This window comes from Cottoperca gobio, chromosome 5 (assembly GCF_900634415.1).
Source record: "Cottoperca gobio chromosome 5, fCotGob3.1, whole genome shotgun sequence".
Lineage (NCBI taxonomy): Eukaryota > Metazoa > Chordata > Actinopteri > Perciformes > Bovichtidae > Cottoperca > Cottoperca gobio.
The window spans coordinates 6,935,494-6,960,911 of NC_041359.1; the positions used below are offsets into that span (position 1 = coordinate 6,935,494).

Here is a 25,418-nt window from a genome sequence, read left to right on the forward strand (position 1 = left end):
GGACTCATTCTCAGTGAATGTTGGTCTCCGCCAGGGCTGCGCTTTATCACCAATCCTGTTTGTGATTTTCATGGACAGGATATCGAGGCATAGTCGTGGAAAAGAGGGGTTGTAATTCGGTAGCCTGAGGATCTCATCGCTGCTCTTTGCAGATGATGTGGTCCTTATGGCATCATCGGTCTGTGACCTTCAACGGGCACTGGATCAGTTCGCAGCAGAGTGTGAAGCGGTTGGCATCAGGATTAGCATCTTAAAATCTGAGGCCATGGCTCACAGCAGGAAAACGGTGGATTGCCTACTCCGGGTAGGGAATGAGCCCTTACCCCCAAGTGAAGGAGTTCAAGTTCCTCGAGGTCTTGTTCGCGAATGATGGAGCGAGAGATGGCCAGAGAATCGGAGCAGCGGGGGCGGTACTGCAGTCACTTTACCGCACCACTGTGACAAAAACAGAGCTGAGCCAGAAGGCAAAGCTCTCGATCTACCGGTCGATCTTTGTTCCTACCCTCACCTATGGTCATAAAGGCTGGGTCATGACTGAAAGAACGAGATCGCGGGTACAAGCGGCCAAAATGGGTTTTCTCAGACGGGTGGCTGGCGTCTCCCTTAGAGATAGGGGGAGAAGTTCAGCCATCCGTGAGAGACTCGGAGTAGAGCCGCTGCTCCTTTGCGTTGAAAGGAGCCAGTTGAGGGGGTTCGGGCATCTAGTAAGGATGCCACCTGGGCACCTCCCTACGGAGGTGTTCCAGGCACGTCCAGCTGAGAGGAGACCCCGGGGAAGACCCGGGACTCGGTGGAGAGATTATATCTCCTCACTGGCCTGGGAACGCCTCAGGATCCCCCAGTTGGATCCGGCGGATGTGGCCCGGAGTTTGGGGTTCCTTACTTGAGCTGCTGCCCCCGCGACCCGACCCCGGATAAGCGGTAGACGATGGATGGATGGATGGATGGTAATATGCATACATTTGGTGTTGGCCCCTTTTCTATGCAAATGAGCCTCATGCAAAAATCTACGAGTACAATTCTAAGCATCTTCAGATAGTTTGTGGTAACTGAAGGGCATTTATAAAGGGCCGTTACACTCAGAGTCCAGTGATCATGACAGCATTGAATGATGTTTTTCAAATCATGTCATCTTTTTTTACAGTCTGAAGGGGTGCGTTTAAAAACACCAACAACAGACTCTCCGTTAAGTTTAAATCCCTTGCCTGATGTTTTGAGGAATGCCTCTGAACCTTGTGGGTCATAACCTGTAGCTTACAGTCTGAAAATGTAATTTCTATTTTTCTTTCTGCCATTGTTCTGACTACTGTGTTCTTAGCGCAAAGGCAACTTTCACATATGGATAATTGCAATCAGTCGCAAAAAAAGGACATTTTAATCAGCTGTAAAACATGGTTGTGGTGAAGGGGCAATTCATGGTGCTACCCGTGGCCCCAATCCATTCTTTGTTAATTCGCCTGGGAGTCTGTAATCTACATGTCTCAATCTAACAGTCTATATATCGAGGAGGATAGAAATAGAATAATTAGTAAATGTCTGTTATAAGAATGAGATGAGGTAAAAGTGTCAAGGGAAATCAAGAAAAGCCTCCTGAGGTTCTGTTAGTGTTTCACATCGTCAATGAAAAAGGTCAAAAGCACATGGTGAGGAATGTACCGCAAGAGAAACTCACAGTGCTGAAGTGGTGAGACATGATGATATCCACCAAATCACTGGTCCATCCAGACAGCTGCACACGAGAGGAAGACAGATCCAGTTAAGACAGAGACAAGGGCTGACTTTATAAAATATACTTCTGTAGGAACCTCATGGTTATGACAATATAGACATGTGTGTAGCTACATGTAGTGTACACACTGACATATTTACTGATTGATTTTGACATTTAAAAGGAAGCAAACACACAGAGAAAACATATTTCAGTTTTAGAAATGGCAAAGGAGGGGGCGTCCTGGTGACCTAGTATTTGTGGTGCATACCATTATAAACGCAACCTTCATTCGATTGTCCCTCTCTCTCCCTTCCTCTATCACTAGTGTCACTATCCAATAAAGACAAATGCTAAAAAGTAATATTTTCTTTTTAAAATGAAGGGTGTCTCCTTTCTATTATTTATACATTTGGCGTGGTTGAGCCAAATCATGAGAGAGAACAGATGAAGTGTGGTGGTTTTAATCTATATGGGACAAAGGTCATGTCAAGCTCCCCCAACTCCATGACTGTGTGCAACACTAACACGGCAAAGAATGTTCTCCCCGAAAAATGTTGCAGTTCTCTCACACGCATGCATACTTAGTTTTGATTAACTATAGAGTGCCCCTAACTCAAAAACTGCAGGTATAATCAAATTAACACAGGATTAGAGCCCGTCTTTTTAATGCTATTAATCCAACACTTGTTAATCTTATGCTTATCTTTTTTTAAGGCTATTATTAGCCAAGTCTATAAATTATCTTATTCATAAAAATACTGTATAAAATGTTATCAAGTATATAGTGGGTATACAAGGAGGCTTGGTGTCAGCATCCTTGAATCCATAAACTTATTTAGTTGTTGAGTCATATAGAATAGACTAGAATAAAATGCTAGGCATGAATAACATATAACAGTGAGCTTAAAATAGTATGGTTAGGTTAGAGAGCATAAAGAAAAGTGGTTGAACTCCAAACCTAACAAATGGCAGGAAACTGAACTGAAATGGCTGGTTAATTATTTAAGAAATAGCTTTATGTTGCAGAGTGTACTGAGGATCTTCTAGGTTTATCCTGCAGTGGTAATACTGACCTTTGAAGCTGCCCAGTCGATCCAGCCCTCAGCACAGGGGTCGACATTGATCAGGACCAGACCCTCTACCAGGGTTGGGTTGTTCAGCTGGGAAGGGAAGGACGCATGTCAGTGCAAACTTGTATACATTTTGAAAAATAAGATGGTTCTACATGGTTATCTTGCATTATGCATGCTGTGGTGTGTGCAGTTTTACTTTTCAAAGCTACAATGTGGTTTAGTCTTAGCATTCATTGTTCCAGTGAACTAAATGAATTGTGTCTTTCCATAGCTACATCTTCTCAATGATTGCAGATACAGATTACAGTCACTGCATTGTTCTGTAATGAGAAATAATGTAATAATAATAATAATAATAATAATAATAATAATAATAACAATAATAATAATGTAATGGTAAAAAGAGAAGCCTGTCTGTTCGTTCAAATGAAGAGACATGAACAATGGCTTCTAAATTAAGGGGTGCGGTTTTGGAATTGCCCGAAGACAGAAAGAGAATGTCTGGGGAAATCTAAGCTCAGTCTCGCTCACTGCTAAGGAAACACTGCGGATGCTGCTTTCAACACGATGCAAATGCAATGCAGCAACAGCTGCTATAAATCCATCAAGGGTAAACACATTTTGTTCCAAGGCGATTCGAATAAATGCATTTCAGAATCAATTTTCTTCATTAATTCTAAACAAGAGCAGTCTCTCCGTAAAAAGCCTGGCGGTACAACTTCTAATCCCTACACCGTCCCTTTTTACCCCTGACCACTACCTTCTCTTTCTATTATTCATATTTTGGTGCTACCTTGCTCCTCTCTGTCACTTCTGGCTCTTTTGAGTGCAGAAACAAGACGTAAGCAACTGAAAAGGAGAGAATCGCCAAGGTGATTTATCATTTGGGGAATGACAGCGTATGCAGCAGACTGTGGAGAGACCAGCTGCCCTGTGTGGGCTTGATGGGAGGCTTTAATGTTCAGTATAAAAAGCTGTCTGGCCTGAAAACCTTCAATTATTATTACAGGCGAAGCAAAGAGGAGGGGGCTATAAGATTAGAAAAATAAAGGGGTTGAAAGCGTAGATGTTCTGGTCCTGATGGATACTCACTGCAAAGCGGGAGAGGATGTACGCCCCTGCGCCCACGCCGATGCCGATCACGCTACTGACCCTGAAAACAAACCATTGGTTACCGTGTGTATGGAGATGAATAGTCAATTAATGCACATTATCATTGATCAGCTCAACACAGGGGACACTCACTTGAGCTGAGTCATCACAGAGGGCAGCATTTCAGCCAACTCCTCCATGGTTGGGTAGCGATAACTGAAGACAAAGGAAAGGCATGTGAGTCCATGAGAGTAGTGAGTACAAGGTCATTTCCTCATGTTTGAATTAATCAGAGAATCTGAGTTTATGACTAATTGAAATACTCAAAACACTTTTTTGGTTAATAGGCTGGACAATGAATGTGCTTCCATTAGAAAATGAACCACCATTTCACTTTACATTCTAACTAAACAAATTGATTGCAACATCAGCAATGAAATAAAATGTGTTCCCATTCATCAGTGCATGTAAAACCAGTTTGAAACCCACCCGCTGGGGAAGGGAGGTGCAGCCTCCTGCTGGCCGGGTGCATCAACGTGAACCACTGCAAAGTGCTGTGTGATCTCCTGCATGTCCTCATAGTTGAACAGGGTGTTGAAGCACGACTTGTCTGGAAAGGTGCAAACAGAGGACTTGAAAGTTCAGGAGTTTAAACGCTGTCGAGAACCTGTGTGGGACTGTCAGGGTGCAGAAGCTAAAAACAGTTTCATCACATCCAGGACATTGTGTATCGATGAGTCTATTTGTGTCTGACTCACGGTTGAGGCCGATGTCGTGATAGGTGAGGATGACGGGTCTATTGCCCTTGGGAACGCCTCTCATCGTCACATGGAGAACGCCATGGGGAGTCTCAATGTCATGCTCCTGCGGCCACAGATAAGAAGAAGAGAGTACCGTTCAAGACTGATGGAAAAATACATGCGTGTGTGTGTGAAGAGAAAAGTCTTGCACACATGACCTAATATTCCACTACTTTAATGAGACATGTGTGTTGTTTGTATGTGGCATGGCCAATGTTGGCACATTTAAAGAATATTTCTGGTGTTAATTAATAAATAAACAAGCGAGCCTGCTTTTTGCCCAAAAGCTCCAGCATTATCCCAAAAATATTTTTATAACATATAAAAAGGAGCCATTTGGGTGACATATTCCTTCATTAAGATGAACCTTAACCTTGATGAACCCATGCAGTTTATTTATTTTGGCTCGTCAAACTAGCAAAGTAATATAGGGAACTACATCCTTGAGCATGCTCAGTAACGTCTGCACAACACAGAAGAAATTCACAAGAAATAGACAATGCAGTCGCACAGAAGCTATAAAATTAACAACGTTGTCAATGTTCATTGTAATGAATGTCATCTAATGCAATGGTACAGTGCTTATTTTTGGATACCAATGGTGTTCTATGGCACAGAGAGATAAGCTACAGCATTTGGCTACACAAACAATATTATTAGTAGCATACACCCATTTTAGTATTGTGTTATTCATAGGATTTTCAGATAATAAAGCAGCTTTATGCTTAAAACTGTGGAATATCATTTATATTGTGTGGTTTGGGCCACACTGACTGAAAACGTAGGTACATGTAAAACAAAAAACGAAACAAAAAAAATGTGATCCGATTCACAAAATCAGACATAGGACACATATTTCCTTAAGTAAACACCCATTGACCACAGCACCTCATTTAGGTTTCTGTCACAGATTAAGGATGCAAAGCATGCACCTCTTCTCCACCACACATTCCTTGAACCCTTGGCCAAACAAAGCACGGAATAGGCTGTATGGGAAACGTCTTTTCAGTCTATTTTTGCGAGGGTTTGAAACTCGCAGCGCATTCACAAGTATGACTCTGCAAAAATGGATGTCTTTGCAGAAAGATCTATTAAAATTCAAAGAGCTCACACCAGCTTCATTCTCTCCATCGTCGAGCATGAGCCCTACGTCAGCCGAAGTGCTTCAACAAAAGCATATTAAATGGCTTAAGGGTCATTTAAGATGACACTGAAAAGTGATAAACCTGGATAATTAGTTAAAAGATGACACAGCAAAACAAAACAATCAGAGGCTGTCATGAATGTTTCATGAGACAGAAAAAGTGCAGGAAATGACATAATGGGAAGTGATAAGATATACAGGAAGTGACAAAGCCAGTTTCCAGACCTCAGAATCACAGCATCACAAAAACACACCCTTCCCAAGGTCAGTGTGACATAGCTACGTGCATATGTGCATGTGTACTGCACGGGCGGGGCCCAGTGCTAGCCTGGTCTCAAGGCCCACTGGTCATCAATAATAAAAAGAGCTAGCCTGGGCGAACGAGACACAGGTTATGGCTGACAGACACAGAGGGAGTGTGACTCTGACTGTTTCCCCTCACTGCAGGCATTTGTCCGATGAATGTGTGTCACAATCGCTTCAGAGGAGATGAAGCTACATTCTCAAGGACGAGGCTGCAGTAATTTACATCTGCAGTCTGTAATGGACACAGTAAGACAAAAGGGAAAATACTCCTCTTGTCAGCAACAGAATGAGATATTTTAATTTGTGTGGGTGTTGCTTTAGAGATAAGACAAAACATAAAAAACTATGCACACGAAAACAACACAAAGCAACCCTGACTGCCTGTGTGCTCGATGTAACCTCTCAACCAGAGATGGAATAAACCATGAAGAAACTCCTGCCGACAGTCAGCCTTGCACTTATCAGAGACCTTTTCACAGATAACGAAATGATTCTGCAACCTCGGCCTGGTGGGGGTTCAGAACAACCTGTTATAGACTCTCTGTGGCTTTGTTACTGCAGAACTTTTAGACAAGGGCAGAGTCAAGGACACTCAGTGTAGAAAGAGAAGCTTTGCTCTAAGAAACAAAGCAAACACTTGTGCAAATGCCAGCCTTCTGTCATGTGCGTGTACTGTACATGCGCCAGAGAAAGCAGGCGTGTACGCCCCTCCAGAGATGCTAAATAAAATAAGGTAATGGGAACATAGCGGGAAAATAGAGAAAGAAGATGAGATAGATGGAACAAAATATAGTCTGGGAGGGGATAGGAGGAAATAGAGCGTGAAAGCAAGCAGGGACAGAGTGACCGAGAAAATAGAGAAGAGTCCTGTATGACAGAAGGGTGCGCCTTAAAAAAAAGAAGGGGCGCATTAATTTATCATGCCTTTCCAGCCATGTCCTGGCACAAACAAGGGTGGAGACTCCTAAAGAAAGAGGACCTTTTATCTATCCATTTAGCTCCTGGCATAGTTTAATAGCTGTATTGATCTGAGAGTGCAGCCTCAACATTTCCTTTCAGACACGTGCGTGTATATATATATAAATATATTTGTGTACACACAGCAGCATCTCAAGAAAACAGACATGGGGTGGGGCAGCTAGCCTGCACAGCTAGAGGGAAAACAGAGGCAGAGCACTGCAATGGCAGCAACCCTTTTTAAATCTTAAATACATTCATGGTGGCTAATAGTTGGACAATAAGTGTGTGAATGTTTGGGAGGTTGTAGGTGAGACAGGAATACAGAGAAGGGGTTTTTACTTTGAGGAGAGGGGCTTCAGGAGGTTGCCTCGGGCAAACGGGGAGGTAAGCATTTGGGTTTTTGGTTTCAGAACGAAGGAGGGTGAGGGAGGTGAAAAAAAGGAGAGCAGTATGTCATGCTGTTCTTCTTCCCGCAATCCTGCTCTTATCAATCCCTCCTCCCCCTCCTGCCTGTTTTCCACGCCCTACCAGGAACAGCATCAATCACCCCGAGAGCAGCATTACAGAGCAAGAAACACAGAGCCAGCAGATAAAATAAATAAATGTAATGTACAGACAAGGACATATGCGTTACAGACTCATACGTGTCTCCTATATGCTATATATGTATATATATCATATATAACATATATATATATCATATATGATATATATACATATATATATATCATATATGATATATATACATATATATCATATATGAATATTATACATATATATCATATATGATATATATACCATATATATATATATCATATATGATATATAATATATATATCATATATGATTATATATACATATATATATAATATCATGATATAGCAATATATTATAGCATATATGATTATAGAATATCTAATATATGATATAATATGATATATAAATATTAGAGCATAATGATAATATTGATAGATATATATATATATATATATCAGATCATATAGAATATATATATTATATCATATATGAATATATATACATTATATATATCATATATGATATATATATATATATATAATGTATACACATAGAGAGGAGAAGAGAAGAGAAGGAGAGAGAGAGAAGGGAAAAAGAGAGAGAGAGAGGAAGAGAAAAGAAATAGAGAGAGAGAAAAGAGAGATAGAGAGAGATAGATAGAGATATAGAGAGAGATAAGATAATAGAGAAAAGAGATAGATAGATAGAGAAGAGAGAAAAGATATATAGAGATGATAGAGATAAAAGATAGATATAGATATAAGATATAAAATATATAATATATATATATAAAAAATATAGAGAGAGAGAGAGTATAGAGAGATATATATATATCATAATCATATATATATATATATAACACATATATATATATAACAATATATATATATATATATATATATATATATATATATATATATATATATATATATATATATATATATATATATATATATATATATAACATATATATATATATATAATATATAACATATATATATATAATATATAACATATATGTATGTTATATATATATATATATGTATATATATATGTATGTTATATATATATATATATATATATATCATATAGATATAGATATATCATATATGATATAATATATATATATCATATATATATATACACACACACACACGTTCTCCAGTGGGATCATCCCAGCCTTCTCTCTTCTCTTTGACACAAACACAGCCCTCCCCACCTGCAGCACACATCCAGTATGTGTGTGTCATTGAAGCATTGCATTGAAACTACAAACTCAAAAGTCTCTGCAGGAGAGAGAAAGAGTCGCTACAGTGGTTTTGGTGTGTTGTCGCTTCAGTGTGTGTGTGTGTGTGTGTGTGTGTGTGTGTGTGTGTGTGTGTGTGTGTGTGTGTGTGTGTGTGTGTGTGTGTGTGTGTGTGTGTGACCTCCCTGCCTGTTTTCAGTGATAACTGAATTAGGAACACAATGCTAGCACTATGCACCATCTACAGCCACTCACCATTCACAGGCAAAACACGCATTCCTGCAGGTATGGATAGATGCAAAAATACACATTTGACATGTACTGAAACATGCACCCCGAAACACACAACGACCCTACTGATGGACACCCGTATACTGACAGGCACATACAAATCATCTGGTTGAGGCATTTGTAGATTCAGAGACACTTGAGCACTAAACACATGCATCTTTCATATCAACACATTAAAATGCACCACTGCACCCTCAGCATGTTTAGGCTTTGCAGACTGCACACATGGGCACTGTGTGACCTGTAGGCAGGCACACGCACATACACAGAACAAATGTTCACCCCGCACTAGCAGCTGCCCATAGAGAAAAAGCCCAAAGTCTCAGGCGTCTTCTAAAGGTGGTGACAAGCAAGCCAGAAAAGACCCCCCACCAGCTTTTCCCTTCCTAGAGCCTGCTGCTGTCACCTTCTTTAGGGAAACCGCACAAGAACCCCCCCCCCCCCACTAATCTTAACCAGAACCCCCTTCTGCAAGGACCCAGCCAGGTGTGTCAATGCAGGCAAGATGGATTTGTCACTCACCACTCCAATCCCAGAGCATGCAATCTGGTCCAGGTCCAGAATAGCTGACATGTTTTTCCCACGCAGGAGAGCAGTGTGTTATGCTATGTGCAAAAGTGCTGGGCAGCTTTGAAGATCTCCAAAAGGAGGAGGAGGAGGGCGGGAGCGTTGGTAGGAAGGGAGGGATGTAAGGGTGAGGCAGCTAGAGCAACAGCGACAAGTAAGACGAGGATGAGAGGGAGGAGAAAGACAGAGCAGAGGGAGTGAGAAGGAGATGGGTAAATAATCTGAATGAAAGCAGCAGGGGGGGGGGGGGTAAAATGCAGAGAGCACAAGAGAGAGAGATGGAGACAAGTGGTGGGAAAGAGCAGGAAAAAGAGACAGAGGGGGAGGAGAGTGAGACTGCAGTTTGTGCTTGGTAGTCACAGCGCGTCCGTGCATCCAGCCACCGGTGCGTCTAATTGGATTGCGGTGGGTCAGGTGGGTAGAGGGAGAGGGTGGGGCTTAGAGGAGAAAAGAGAGAAGGAGGGAGAGAGTGGGTGGAAGAGAGGGGTGGGTGCATGAAAGAGGGGTGATGGGGTGCAAAGAATGCAGAGGCAGTCCTGGAAAATGAGCAGGCCGCTGACGTCACACCATGATACTGATGAAGTGAAGAGAGAGGAGAGGAGGCTGACTTTGACAGCTCGCCCTGGACTGTGTTCTGCATCAGCAAAATGGCTGCTGAGATATAGCAACAATTGACTCCAGATTCACTTTAATTTCACCTTGCTGGGCAAGAAGAATGTGACCGCAGCATCTAAATAAGAAACACCTTAACATTACTATTCATAATCAGACCCCGTTAATTAATACCATTTGCAAGAGAGCCACTCTGCAGGACTAGTGTAAGGTGCAGCAGTCCAACAATAGCTTTGTTGCAAATGTTGGCTCATACTGCAGCACTAGCTGCAGTATTCATTTCAGTATTGCCATTTAAAAGATAACCCTCATTAAGTTCCAGACTTACCGGAAAATAAAACCACAATGAGCTACTATTTTTATTCACAACCCTACATGAGAGGATCTATTTCCTCTGAATCATTTGATCCACATAGTTTATTGATCTCTCCTTTTCAACTCTCCTGTCAGCTGCACATGTCACGCCTTTGTGAGAGACAGGCTGCACTGTGTAGCCAATGGCGCACATGCAAACAGCACCGAATGGGTGGGATTACAAAGAGAAGGGGCGCTTCATTGGTTAGTTGTTGTAGCAGCATGTTTGGTTGCAAACTGCTGTTTCTCCTCCAAATTTGTTCCCTGTCCTAACCCACAGAGGGTGCCACTGACACACATGTAGTGGATGTACATTTCAAGAAATAAACACTTGATATACAAACTAGAAAAATAAAGTGATACAGGTGGTATTAGAAATACCAACGCTCTTGTTCGATCATATTGCTTTTTCATCCATACATTTCACAGAGATTTTAATTTCCAAAGTAGTTACAGTTGGTTTAGTCTTACATATAATGTGATGTTACGCCAGATTATGGTGCACATGTGAAAGGTCACATCAGCTCATGGAGATGACGTGTGTGACTGAACACATGTTTACCATTTCCTCGACAGAGCAAGTGCCTCTGTGTCATACACAGTGACACTCTGGTCTGCAGAGCTCAGTTTAAGGTTGAGCTTTACATTAACACTACCGGAATCTGAGGTTTGATTTCCACATGTTCAAGCATACTAAAAATGCACAAAATCAGGAAAACATTTTGCACATTAGTCATCACATTGTGTATCAGATGACTCATCATCATCATCATCATCTTAAACATGTGTGCAATACACTACATTTATGTGATACATTAGCCTACATGTAAGACATTCAAAACAGACTAACACGAAAAGCACAGTGGACTACAAACACATCACACAAAACATAGACCTCCAGCCACATAATGCACAGGCTTCTGGCGCCCTCTGCTGTACGTAAGGACACAGTGAGGACTTAAAAAGCCAAAGACATGACTTGGCAGCTATTTATCTAAAGGACAAAGTAGACAGCTTCTTCTGGTGTTGAAATGGTACAATATCAACAGGGGAAAAGGGAATCAAAATTGGGCATAACCTCAAAATGTAAAACCGTAAGTGGTCATCAACACACTGATCTAAAATCTAATAATTAAAATGACAAGCTCACAATCTAAAACATCACATTCATACAGATTCCATGGCAATTGTTTTATCTGCATCAAACAGCATCAACCCTAAGATGTTCTATTATTAGAATGTACTGTCAGTCATTTCTATTTCCATGGGTGGCTGAGGCTGACTCGCACCTTCCTCCCCTCCTCGCTTCTCAGTGGCTTGAGCAGGACATCTTAAGGGACAAAAGACTGCAGCACCACACCCTCTATTTTCTCCTCTCTGACCCCACCTCACCACCACCACAACTGACGCCACCCTCCTCCTCATGCAGGTGCAGAGGGTTTTGATATGACTGTTGCAGTACCTACGAACGGCCTGTGGTAGGAGCTTTAGTAGTAGTCAAGAGGAGAGCAGCTGGATTTGTCCTCCAGCTGCTGGAATGTCATATCATTGCTCAGAGCAATGGTGAAGCGGTGAGGACCCCTCCCCCGCACAACACACAACATACACATCATATGAGGTCTGCTGCTAATGTTTTGTACTGCATGTGGGCTCCGGTTGTTCTTGTATTACTTAACTGTGTGACAGTGGTAGTCAGGTGCAATGAAATGACACACCTTATTTCAGTAGCAGACTTTTTGTCATCACATTTGAGCTTATAACAGGAAGAAACACATTTTTATATAGCCAATATTTTGGGTTAAATATAGCTTGCGACCACAATTTATCCCAGCTACTGTGGCTGATTGCTAGTTAAGATATCTAACTCTCCTATTCTCAGAAATTCTGCCCTTTAAAACAAACAAAATACATTTTCATCCATACGCATAAGTTCAGAAAGAAATTATTTTTGCTCACTGCTCTTTAAATGAATTTACATGTTCTAGTTATTCCCAAGATCTTGCTTGCTTATTTGACAACAGGCCTTTTTCAAAGCAGACATTTTGACTTGTCACAGTAGGAAAAGCTATATTCAAATGTGTAAGTAAGCCATGACAGTGTGACAGTGAGCTGGCATGCATAATATGAGGACAATGGAATGAAGCAGCTATACGTCGTCATTGATTTTATTATTTAAACCGGTGCGTTTTCTGCTGTGACATGTCAAAATGTTTTCCATGAAAAAGGCCAAGCATTAAATCTTTCAAGTTCATACTGTGTTAAAATAAACATTACAAAATAGTGTCCAAGGATTTGTCTTAACAATTCCTTTGGACTCCTGAATGTGACTGGGTGAGGTCAAAATGGCTGCCATGGAAATAAGGTTGAATGCACTTAAGTCTGCATCAATTCCACTGAGATGAATGCTGGTACAAGTCTTTATTTAAAGTAAAACTGCAGGACCAGAACTAAATCCCAAGAGGATGAGTGGAAAGGAATATGCTTTGAAAATATGAGCAGCTGCAGCATGTTATGAATGTTAATGTATTAGTGACAATGCAGACAGGAATGGAGCATGTAGCATGCCTGCTCCAGCCAACATGCTCTACTCTCCTCCCCTGCCTGCAGCAGCTATATTTAGCTCTGGTGGGATGCTGGAAGCAGCTATGACTGCAGAAAGTAAGAGGGATGAAAGATTTAACCCTTTGCAATCTTGATGCTCATGAAACACAGCAGAGTGCTTGCCTGTGGAAAGTAACCTCCTTGTGCAAGAAAAAGCAAATTGCATAGCGCAGAGGAGGAGGGCTGGCAATCCCATTCCCCATGCAAAGAAAGCATCAAAGAAAAGCATCTAGAACAGCGCCCGCTGAAGGCCAATACCCCTTTTCTCTTGAATAATAATAGTCCTTATATTATCATGTAAGAATATCAAACCGAGGTGGAAATGCTTACAGTGAAAAGGCAAGTACAGTTTCTGTAAGGGTGAAACAATCACAAACTTGGAGAACAAGCTGGGGAAAAACATTGAAATGCTGTCACCTAGAGTTAATGGCTAGTGTGGTGGATGACCCTCATCAAATTATCCCCAAAACATTCCTATATTTCACCAACATGTGTTGTGCGGAGAAATTGCATTTTGCCGGTGAGGAACAATGTTCAGATGTAGGGCAAGCGGGGGGGATGTGGAGGAGGCTGGGCAGGGTGATTACCCCAACCCCCTTCAACTAACATAACGGCATCCCCTCAAACCATGGCACAACAGTGCTTTGTGTAGGAGCACAGAGCAACACTCACCTGGCAGTCAAAATCTTGAAAGTTGCGTGCATTCTGCAAGAAAAGTAAGAAGAGAGTTAAAAATATATCATCTATGCATCTTAAATCATCATAAACATTCTTTAGACACCATAGTATGTGAAATGCGTTTGTTTAGTTTTCATTATCAGAACTTCTTTCTTAACAAATATAACATAAGTAAATGGTGAAATCTTTTTACAGAACATTCTGTCTCAGTATGTGTTTTGTCTTTGTTCAGACAGCAGGAAGCTACAGAATCGATGGGCAGAAAGCGAGAGTGGGAAGCAACAACAAAGAAGACTCTTAAGGGATTCCGTTGTAGGACAGACCAGTGGGGTACATATTGGTGTAGAGGCAGATGGTGGCTATAACGCTCTTCCTTTCTTCTCCCTACTGACATAGCTGTGCAGCAGAAATCATAGTAAACACATTATTCTCGCCCAAGTCTACACTCTCGTATTGTTATAATGCAATTGTTTGGTCCTGAAGTATTGAAATAGAATGATCTTAATCTATTGTAGAGACAATATGAACGCACAGGAAGGAACTACAAGAGCTTGCGTTGATTGCAGTAAGGATGTACTGAATATAATGTTTTTTTCAAATGAAGCTTTGAATGTCGGTAGTCATATTTTATTATGTAACCACCCTTAAAATAAGGGGGACAAAATTGATTTTGTATTATTATGGTTATATTGATGTCATTTATGGTGCCGGTTATTGCTATACCACCCCGTTTAACAGGTGCATGATTTCCTCACACAAGTTGGAAACAATCCTACACAGCCGCCATTGGAATCTAATTCTACAAATAATATAATACTAATAATGATGGTGTAGCCAAATCTTTATCTGTAACTGTGCAGAAATACCAGGTTTAAGCAGAATGGATAGATAAAGCAATATAAGGAAAAAATAAAAATAAAAGCAGCACAGCGTTTGAATGTTGATTAATTGGGTGGTGGTGGTGGTCAGGCTTCCAAATAGAACACTGGAAGGTTGTGTTCAATACCAGGGCAGCCACCATTGAGCCTCTGAGCAAGGCACCCTGAGTTGTCCAGCGGGTCTGTCCCTGTAGTTAAGTTCACTGTAAGTCGCTCTGGAGCGTCTGCTAAATGACATGTAATGTAATGTAATTAAGAATTTGAAAATATCAACGACATGAATGAAGCTTCAAACTATTAATACAGCCCTAGCTTGTGGTGAAGTGAACCTCAACATGTTAGCAATATGTCCATGAAGAAAATACCCCCAGGTTTATTACTAGAACAAGCAAGGTCTATTTACAAAGCACCTTCATGAAGGTCAGCTGCCTCCACATGAGTGATGACAGTTTTTATTAGCTTATTTCCAGTAATCTGATTTGCTAATGATGTGATGCAACTGTACTTATACGTTTTATTTGTTGTTATGCCAACTACAGAAGGACATAATTATCCTCTTTTCTTGTTTTGTTCTCTAATGCACAGTCTATTTTGAAGCAACTATAATCATATACATGAGACACTTGTTATGATGTCCTTTACTGTTACGGCTACTTTACTGCTGCAGACAGTACTGAGTTGTTCCTCATACCAGGTTGCATCATCAATGTTTACAAATGAAAACAAATCAGAATATGTTTTCATTACTTCTACATAGGATCAGAGAGAAATCAAGAATCCTCTTTCATCACGGTTATGTCATGATCTCCATCTGCTTTCAAGACTGCTAGTTTGTCTTTTTAATGAGCTGGCCACTAGGTGGAGTGAGAGGTCAGTATCCTTTATTCAGATGGTTTTTTAGGTTGTATATTCCTCACCCTGTCACCTCACGCATGACATCAAGGTTATGCAGAATTCAGCCCAACATGGAGAAATGTGCTATTGCTCAATCTTCAAACCCACCACTTAAATGACACAATCCCCTTAGACTTGATACTTTACTGCTCACTTCTCCTCTGAGGCATTATACCCTCCTGAGTGTCTGTGACAGTTGCCTTGGGGGAGAACAAAACAGTGTTTTTAATCAGCTAATCAGCTGTTGAGACGGAGCAGGGAAGAAGAGGAGGAGGAGGACAGAAGAGGATGGGAAGAGCTTTGATCTACCATTGTTGTTTTTTGCCATCGCTCACTTGCTACAATCTTTCAAGCTGGAAATAACAAGATGAGTATCTTAAGGTTGCTCTTTTGATCTCTTCTCATTGTGTCCATCTTTTCTGACTCTGTAGATGTCTTACATTATACATGCTTGCTTCTTTTCTTATCTCTTGCCCCATTCCGTCTCTTTTTTTTTTTGCTGTCTCCCTTCTTTCTTTTCCCCCTTGACAGTCAAGCAGATATGAATAATTCACTTTAATAAACAGCACTGCAGAGTATGCATGCCTAGTGTATTAACGTATGCATTTGCCTGGGAGGAACAGATGAGGTGCTCATTCACTTTAAATGTGCACCACATATATGTTTAGATCGCATGTGTGGTTCTATACATTAGCACAGGTGCACAGCTGTGTGCCTGTTGCCTCAGCAGCTTGTCAACATCCTGACCTCCCCACAACTCACCTTATTGGTCAGCAGCGGCTTGATCTCAGTCAGCTGTACATCCTGCAGCTCATCCATCTTCCTGTCTTGTCACTGTAAACCACTCTGACCAAGAAGAAAGAGAGAAAACATTAGACTTGTTAATAATAAGCATTGCTTGAAAGACAAAAACTAAAACTTGCATCTCTCCAGCATGTTGAGCAGACCTAAAGTTGCATGAATATGATTTATGTAGTGACATAAATTTAGACCATAACATGTCAGAACGTAGAAAATATGCAAATTCTCAAGTTTAAGGAACAGGAACCAGGGAATGTTTTAAATGACAAACAATTTATCGCCTAATCCATTCAGTACTAGGTGCAGAACTTCATGGCAACACAGTTTACTCCTCTGATGCTGAATGATTACTATGAGATTAGCTACTAAATTTAGTATCTTTCTCTCTCTAGGGTACGGGGGGGGGCTTCGCAAAACTGAGCGAAGGGGAGAATGTGAATGCGCAAAGTAGACAGCACAAACTGAAACGTGCACATACATTAGATCAATAGCATAAGTTTATTTATTTTGTTAATTTAATAAAAGAGCACCTGTCAATGTGAAAAGTGAGTTGTGAAAAACAATTATGTAAAAGCGCCCCTCCAAGACAATGGTAGGGGAAACGCTGCATACTGTGATACATATATAATAATACAAGAGCTGGTGATTTCTGTATAAGTTCTCCAGGAAAGGTCACACTTACAGTCCACACAGATGGTGCGCAAACATACACACACACAAAGATTTAACAAGAAGCTCTAAAGTCCACCTCATTTGTTTTCCCCTTGAAGCCAGCCGTTTGTCCCTGCACGTAATTACTGAACAAGAACACTGACACAAAAGTGTCCCCCTCCCCCACTTTCCCTGAAATGGTACCTCTTCGGCCTTGCCCGTTCGCACAAGGTGAGGACAGGAAGTGGTATTGAATTACCTGGCGCTGCCCAGGAGGGTGGCTCATGTTGCACATAACAGCAGATGGAGCGTCTGCTTCTTCTAGGTCAATGCTTACAACTGGAAGACAAAGCCAAATCGGCCTGCACCCCACCATAAACAGCAATATCGCATTTATCGGAGCAGATACAGACGATGCACATAAGACAAACAAGAAGTAAAGGAAAATGCAATTGAGTAGAGGACTAGCCAAGTGGAGGAGTGGTTAAAATCACTTCCTGAGTCAGAGCCAACCCCCCGGAACGACCTTGTGATGCTGGTATCAGATAACCTTCAGGGTTGTTTGGTGATGATTCTAGCAGCGAACTAACAGCGGGAGGTACCGTCAACGATGAGGTCACACCATATCTGTGTTACCAGCCGTTTTATCCTCCGATTGTCTGACAAAGGTCTAAACAGACAGCTGCCTGTTGACGCATGAATCAAGTCAGAGGCCATCTTGCACCTTGCTTGGAAACAACCAGGGAAGCAGATGGGTACAACAAAGCACAATCAAATTATATACATACATAAAACAGTCAGGGAATTGTTTTTAGAAAACATCGAGTGTTGGAAGTACTCAGCAATCAGCATGTGGAGTGAAAACATGACCAGCAAAATCCCTGCTGACAAATCCGGCTCAATGGCGGAACTAAATAATATTTAGACAAGTGAACAAGGAAAAAAGAAAAACAAATACTGTGCATGCTTGAGCGGATTGTGCGTATTGGCCGGATCAATCCAACATTTCCTCAGGCTGTCACAGAAAGTGGGATGGAGGCAAAAGCTGCTTTAATTGTAAACAGGCTAGCCGGAAAATCGAGGTGTTAAGGGAGACGGGGTCAGGGTGAGCTTAAACCAACTGACAGACTGACTGGGTGGCTTTCACAGCCCAACCCCACTGACCCCTTTTACTGGGTTACCTGGGCAACTAACTAACATCACTCCCCCACCCCTTTCTTTAGAGAAAAGAAAGGGGGGGGGGGGAGTGATGCCACTTTCCACCTGAAAGAAAGAAGTGTCTCTTGGGGGCTCTAGCGTATCTCAGGCCCCCTTAACCCCGCTCCAAATCACTTGAAATAGCACAAGATCCCATTCACCACCATCACCACCATCACCACTCTTTCTGACCTACTCCAAGCCTGCTCTACCGTTCAGCATGCACAGCTGTTGCCATAGAAACAAAGCTGGTTGCTGATGTTTATTCTAAACTGGGCTAGCCCCAAGGGACAAGGAGGCAGGGAGACCAGGGGAATAAATTGTTGTAGAAATGGTAAGAATTGATAAAGAGAAGTTCAGAACATGTGCTTTTAGCAGTGTTTACCCCTGACTACAACACGCAAATGAGCCATGTGGAACGCTTAGATATGACCACAACGCTTTCTGTAATTAGAATAGAAAATCAGGAGAAGTAGTCCCGGATGACAGGAGGAAAATTAATTTGCAATCTGTGCAACCAGTTTGGTGGGGATGAGGATTGAGAGACTGATGATGTAGAATAAGTCCCTTTAGCCTGGACCGCAGGACAGTCTGTTGTGCCGGATCGCTCTCACAAATGGTTCCCCTGACATCAGAATCTGTTTTACTCAGCTCATCCGCTTGCAGATGAGTAAGACACAAATTGCGTGCTGGCTCTCACACATGATTTCCCTCCTCTGTTCTTCAGGTCTGTTTTCCTGCCCAGTGTGTAGTTGCCAGCAGGGCCTCATCTCAGCACTTAAATATCATGCCACGCAGCGAGGGACAAGGAGGCTCTGCTGGTTGAACAAATGGCAGCAGAAACAAATCGTGTCATAGGGGAAACCACATGAGACCATTTCTAAGCAGCAAAGGTCTAGTGTCAGCGCTGACTCTAGGACACTTTTCAATTCTGACACATTTACTTACAGCAAAGACATGTTGAAATATGTCAGTATAATACATGGATAACTTATTTAGCATCCATCCCTCTTTACCTCACACATCCTCTGATCTCTATGGCTGTAAGAAGAGAGGACACGCCTTTACCTTCAAGCTAAGGTGCCAGAATGCATATATGTGTGGACACAGAGGCATGTATCTAAACACCTACTGTAGATATATGGTGTCTCTGCCAACACAAAGGAGTCCTGTAGCTGCCATGTCAGCAGACGGCGCTAAGTGAACACATCCCCTACTCCTCCTCCCACATTTTCCTCCTCATCCACTCTGTGCACTCTCTCCATGTCTTTGTCTATCCATCTCCATCTCACCTTGGGCCGTCACAAATTCTAGGCAGGCTGCATGATGGACGACTGAGTGTCCGGCCGTGGTGCTGACCCTCGCTTGAGCCGCTTCAATTAGTCCTCTTTCTTCTTTATCGCCATAGCAACTGTGACTTCCGATTCATTCGTTGTCATCATTATTCAAGTCATGGTACAACTCTGACCCCTTTGGCTTCAGGTTGACCCAGGTGAATGTCACCCTGGTGACCTCAAATTAAGTTACCTCTGGTTCTCTATGGAGACCCTGACTCAGCCATCAGGCATATTGCCATGGTAACATAGAGCAGAAATCCTTAACTGTCCACACAGTCACTCTTTGCAGTGGGGAGAGGTTTATCTATTAAACCCAATCTGCCTCATAACACAACAATTGTACAAAGTGTGATAAAAACAGGCTCATGCTCGCTTTCAAAGTAGAAATACAAATGTGTCACTTCCTAGTAAATTGGCTTTGAGATGAACAAACTCATTTGGAACTGTCGACCAGGACAGGTGCAGCCTGATAACCCATAATAATCCAATACAAATGTTTCCATTACAGAGTAAGGACAGCGTCTACAATCATTGTAAATATGCGTCTTTGCGTGCTCAAAAACATTATGCTTAGTTTATTATATTTACTTCCTGTGGCGCTGATAAAGCTGAGCTATTCTTGAAGGATGTTTTTTTTGTGGTATTGCTTGAAAGCAGTCCATTAAGTGCATACATTTAGACAAATGTCTTTGGATTTCTGGTAAACATCAGTTTTAAAAAAAGTAGCTAATTTTCTACACTAATCCATGCATTTCTGTTGACCTGCAGTAAAGGAATTTGAGCATGAATTATTAAAAATGCTGCGGTAGGTTTCCCTAAGAGACAAAACAACTTGATTCTAGACCATCTCCCTGAGAGCAAAAGAGTAGGTTCAGTTATTTGCCGTTTTAAAGAGATAGTTTGGATTCACCAAAATCACACAATAACACAAACTAACTAAACGATGGAGGCAACGGTAGAACAGCAACTCTCATGTTCTGCAAGGTATTTCATCAAAAAGGAGTCTGATGCCTTTGAAGAGAGCATAGATACTGGATTCAGTTCCCTGTCGCAAAGGGATGTCTGATGGCAAGGTAAAGCAATAAAGATATTCTGTATATAGTGTACACATAAACTGTTTCTTTTAGGTGGATAAAATACATTTGGCTGCTGCCCCAATCCACAGCAGTACATTTCTTATCTTCCGTAACGTAACGGTCTGCTTCTCCAAACTGGGGGTGTGCTGACTCATCTACTGTAACACAGAACCCCACTTCAAAAAAATCCGAACCATCCCTTTAATGGGATCAAAGGATCCAGCCCCTGATTTGGGGCACAGCTAATAACTAAATCAATTCCGGCAAGAGGAAGTAGTCCTCTAGTCCTGACTGTCTGCTTTCTCTGGGAGCCACATTATTCTAATGACTGTTCCTACTACAGAGGAACACAAGCATGTCTGTCCTCAACTGGAGCCTCAGACTTCAGTCAGCACTATAACAGGCTTCACATCATAACAGAAAATATGTCAGCACAAATTCCAGAGATACTACCCGCCTGCCAACCATTCAGACAGCCTCACTTCTATGTCCTCCCTTCTTTATGTACAAGAGTGTTTTGCTGTCAGGGTTACAAACAAGTAAAAACAACGTTTTCCAGCACAGTCACCAGTGTGGTGACGCCTTGCTCTTAGACTGGGAGACTTTTCTATTCCGGGGAACATCACTAGAATTTTCTTTCCCCTTTGACTTTTCATAACCGGGCCAAACCTGTGTTTACAGTTCCCATTCGGCAGAGGCAGAAATCCCGCCGGAGTAAAGCTAATGAACTGTGACGAGGCTCAGTTCAAGATTATTGCTCTAACCCAGGTCGTTTGGTAAGAGTATTAGAAGAGGAAAATCCATTTGTTTGGCCTTTCAGCCAAATACCCCTCTTTTCAGGTAAATAACAACCTGGGTGATAACAACCCGGAAAGTTTAATTTTTTCTGCTCTATTCTAGAGGCGAGGGGTAATCTGATCTGGAGTTTGCTCTATTGTTCTCTATCATGGAAAAGCTGACCAATAGCACAGAACAGCTCCTGGTGATACTGTCAGCAAACACACACAGCTGAATGACACACTCGCATGCACACACACCCACACACAATTCCCCATGCTTCACGTCTACCTAATTTAATGACATCCTGCTCTCCTGAGGCTCCATCATCCTCCTTACAGCTTATATGATTTCTCTTGACACAAGCCGACAGATCTTCTTTTCACAATATACCAAAATCTATGACATTTCTGTGATTTCTTTTTCTGTCTCTGATTCTATCAAAATGGTGTATCCAATATCCCAGCACAAAATGTGAAACAACACCCACCTCTGGCTTTGCAACCAAACGGAAAACTCTATGTTAGGTAGCTTTGAGACATGAACCTGCTCGGGTGTATATTCACATAATGGATCCATACACACAATACATGCCCACTGAACAGAAGACGGAGCAAACATGTCTTATTGGTTGCAAAGACAAAAGAAATGTAAGTTAAGCAACTCAATCTGCCAGAAAAGCTATTTTAAGAAGCGACACAATTCTTCCTCCTTAAACATAGAACTCCTTTTATCCTTCCAGGATTAAAAAGGTCTAATAAATGCTAAATACTGCATTACTATAATTGACTCGTTCCTTTTTTAGAAACCGAATCTGAAGGCAGACTCACTCAGTCACTACTACATTTAATATCCCGAGCCTGTGGCCAGCAATAACTCAAAATGAAAGGGATAAAAATGTTGCAGAGGTTGTTCTTGGATGGGACATGGGATATTACACACTCAGGGACAAAATTGCAGTTGCTGCTGTGAAAAAGTATAAGATGCACATACATTCAATGGCATTTGTGCATTGGAGGAGACTCTGGGTCATGATATTCACTCATTGTGTGTGCACGTCTTTGTCTCTTCAAAACATGTGTCGAATGAACTGCACAACTGCTTCTTTTTAATAGAGGAAATCCTAAACTGATTGTCCATCACTTGAATTGTTTTGTGTGTCTGTGGGGAAAAGCCTGATTCATCAGCAAAGATATTCACTGGCACATAGCAGCCACTGCACTGATCTGATCTGCCTGCCAAAACGCCCCCCGCCCTCACTAACCCCCCCACCCTACCCAAACCCCTGACCTCTATTCATGCAGAATTGGGGACAGCCACACAAATAGGCACCCATGTAAACAGACACATAAACTCCATGCACAGAAGCACACACTTTACGTACGGTTATACATACTATATCAACTCATACACATTTCTAATCCTGCAAAGCCACCGAATGCAAGACCCCTCTCATTACTCAGCAAGGGCTTTTAAGGAATTACTTTATTCCTTTAGGGGCCACTTTATCTGCTAATGGTCTTATGAGATTAAAGAGCATCATCTAGCTGTATTGATTTATAACCACATATCTATTGGCATCATCAGCATGCTTCACCTCACTCATGAAAACGCATGCAGCCAGAGAGAGCCTCTGAGGACAGAGTGGTTTCTTAAATACAGTGCTATGGTTCGTAACATTATTTCTCATAACTTGCAGCGACACGCTAAATTTACTGCACTAATACAGACCCAGAGACCAACAGCAATATTTACCACTGGTGGAGTGATGTTTTGGACCAGCAAACTGGAAACTTCATTTATCCATTAGGCGTATCAGACAAGGAAGTGTGTGTAGAAGTCATGAATTTTGTATGTGTGCGATATGTAAGGCCTATGTGAGTCAGCCTAACCATGTGCCTCCCTGCTCAGTACATTGTACTATACTAGTGCAGTGCCCCTTCAAAATGTGCCCATTTAGAACGTGCCGAAAACTGCCTTTGCTGCCGGTATAGCTGCTGGAAGCTTTCTCAAGATTAGAACTGCTCATCCAAACAAATTCACACTGGACATTGTGCTTCCTTGGGTCCTGAGCAATACACCTGCCATCACATTGAGCAGGCCTATCCTACTAGCGGCCCGCGGGCCGGATGCGGCCCTTCTGAACTTTTTTCTGGCCCGCAAGAGGTTGCCTGTAAATTGAGCTGGCATCACACCAAATGCGGCGAAAACACAGGTGTTTCCATCTCACTCCGAGCTGCAGCGGCGTCTGGAAAAAAACGCACTCTGTCCGCACCTGCCATCGGCTCAGTCAAGCTCACGCTGCACACTGGGTTGGCGGGCCACAGAGAAAGTCACCCCCTTACTTTAGCTCGGCACGCTAACAACACGCTTCAAGAAGTCTCTCGCCAAGCCAAAGAAACCTAAAGTTGATTCTAAAAATCGTCACTTCCAGAGCGAATGGACTGACAAATATTGATTTACTTTGCCAGCCGCAACAAGTAAACAACTGGTGTGTTTATCGCGCAACAAATGTATTTCCGTGACGAAAGAATACAACGTGAAGAGGCACTACAAGTCAAGTCACGGCTTGTTTTCTGCCAGATTTCCCGTGGGCTCAGAGGAACGGAGAAGGAAAGTACAGGGGCCGTTAGCATCATTTAACGGAGTCAAGTGGCTTTTGGGCACTTTTGCCCGGAACAAGAGAGCCACGATAGCAGCCCTGCTTTGTTTTAGTTCTCTCCTCTCCTCCGCTGTGTCTGACTGACTGTAGGTGTGTGCGCATGTGTGTCAGGGGCGGAGCCCCGTCCTTCGCGAAGCAGAGGAGAGAATGTGAACACGCAAAGTAACGCAGTAAACACGGAAACGTGCACATAAACAAGATACATATCATTTAATAAAAGAGCACCTGTTCAATGTGAAAACTGAGTTCTGAATATAAAAAAAACCCAAAAGTGTAATTTCTCTCTCAGGCTCAACATGACAGAAGTCTGACATGTTTGTAGTTCTGTAGGAGTACATCACCTGACTTAATGTGATGCATTCTTAGTGTAAATGCAAAGACACATCTCCTTTATGATTCAAGTAAGCCTACTTACTGTTAAATTGTAAAATGTGTAAGATATGTATGTTATTGTGAGTCTGATGCGACTGTTTCACTATGTTCTATTTGCATTTAGTATTTCATTTTATGGATATGGACTTGTTTTCAAAGCACCTTATGTATGCTTGGAAGGGTTGAGGATATTATAGACAGGGCTACTTACTGGTAATGTGGTGAATACTGTTTTATTATATTCATATTTATTTCTACATTAGTGGACATGGATCTGTTGGGGAAACAACTCTTGTCTCCTTGATTTTAAAGATGCAACATTTTGCACTTTTGTGTGAAGCCTTGTAGCCATAGCTTTCCTACTGTTGAATGGACGGGTTGCTTTCTATAATGAATTAAGGTGATACAAGTGAAAAAAGGGGATGCACGTGACTAGTTAATTTCATGCATTAGTAATTATTAACACTACTGTAAGTTATTTGTAGTGATTCATTGACAAAGTATTGTGTGGCCCACAAACCCCCAGTGATTTTCCTATTCGGCCCACTTGCTAATAAAGTTGAATAGCCCTGACAGAGTATACTGTATGTGTCCTTTGGGTGCAAAAGCGGTGGTGTAACAGTTACTATTGTAGTGAGCGACAGTGAGTGAGCTGTATCCAGCTCGACGCTGTAGAAAATTCACATGAAAATGTTTGGATGGAAATGTGGTGTTATAAGAGAAATACGGAATAGCTCAGTGCGTACATCGAGACGGGTGTGGGGTCAATGGACGGAGAGAGCAGACAAGTTTTGCCGATCG

The 25,418-nt window shown here is 41.9% G+C and overlaps 1 protein-coding gene across 3 annotated transcripts in view; it reads right to left on the minus strand.

Moving 5' to 3' along the window:
• ndrg3a (ndrg family member 3a) overlaps positions 1 to 25,418 on the minus strand; it is a 38,946-nt gene that overhangs the window by 6,024 nt on the left and 7,504 nt on the right. For 2 of the 3 annotated variants that reach the window (XM_029431427.1, XM_029431425.1), the window contains exons 2-9: positions 16,507 to 16,590; positions 13,967 to 13,999; positions 4,635 to 4,740; positions 4,366 to 4,486; positions 4,030 to 4,092; positions 3,877 to 3,937; positions 2,785 to 2,871; positions 1,673 to 1,729 (exon numbers count right to left, since the gene is read on the minus strand). In XM_029431427.1, the coding sequence (XP_029287287.1) occupies positions 1,673 to 1,729; positions 2,785 to 2,871; positions 3,877 to 3,937; positions 4,030 to 4,092; positions 4,366 to 4,486; positions 4,635 to 4,740; positions 13,967 to 13,999; positions 16,507 to 16,563 (585 nt within the window). In that variant the 5' untranslated portion in view covers positions 16,564 to 16,590. Of the gene's footprint in view, positions 1 to 1,672; positions 1,730 to 2,784; positions 2,872 to 3,876; positions 3,938 to 4,029; positions 4,093 to 4,365; positions 4,487 to 4,634; positions 4,741 to 9,682; positions 9,990 to 13,966; positions 14,000 to 16,506; positions 16,591 to 25,418 lie in introns of those variants that run through there. The other variant, XM_029431426.1, reaches the window with a different exon arrangement.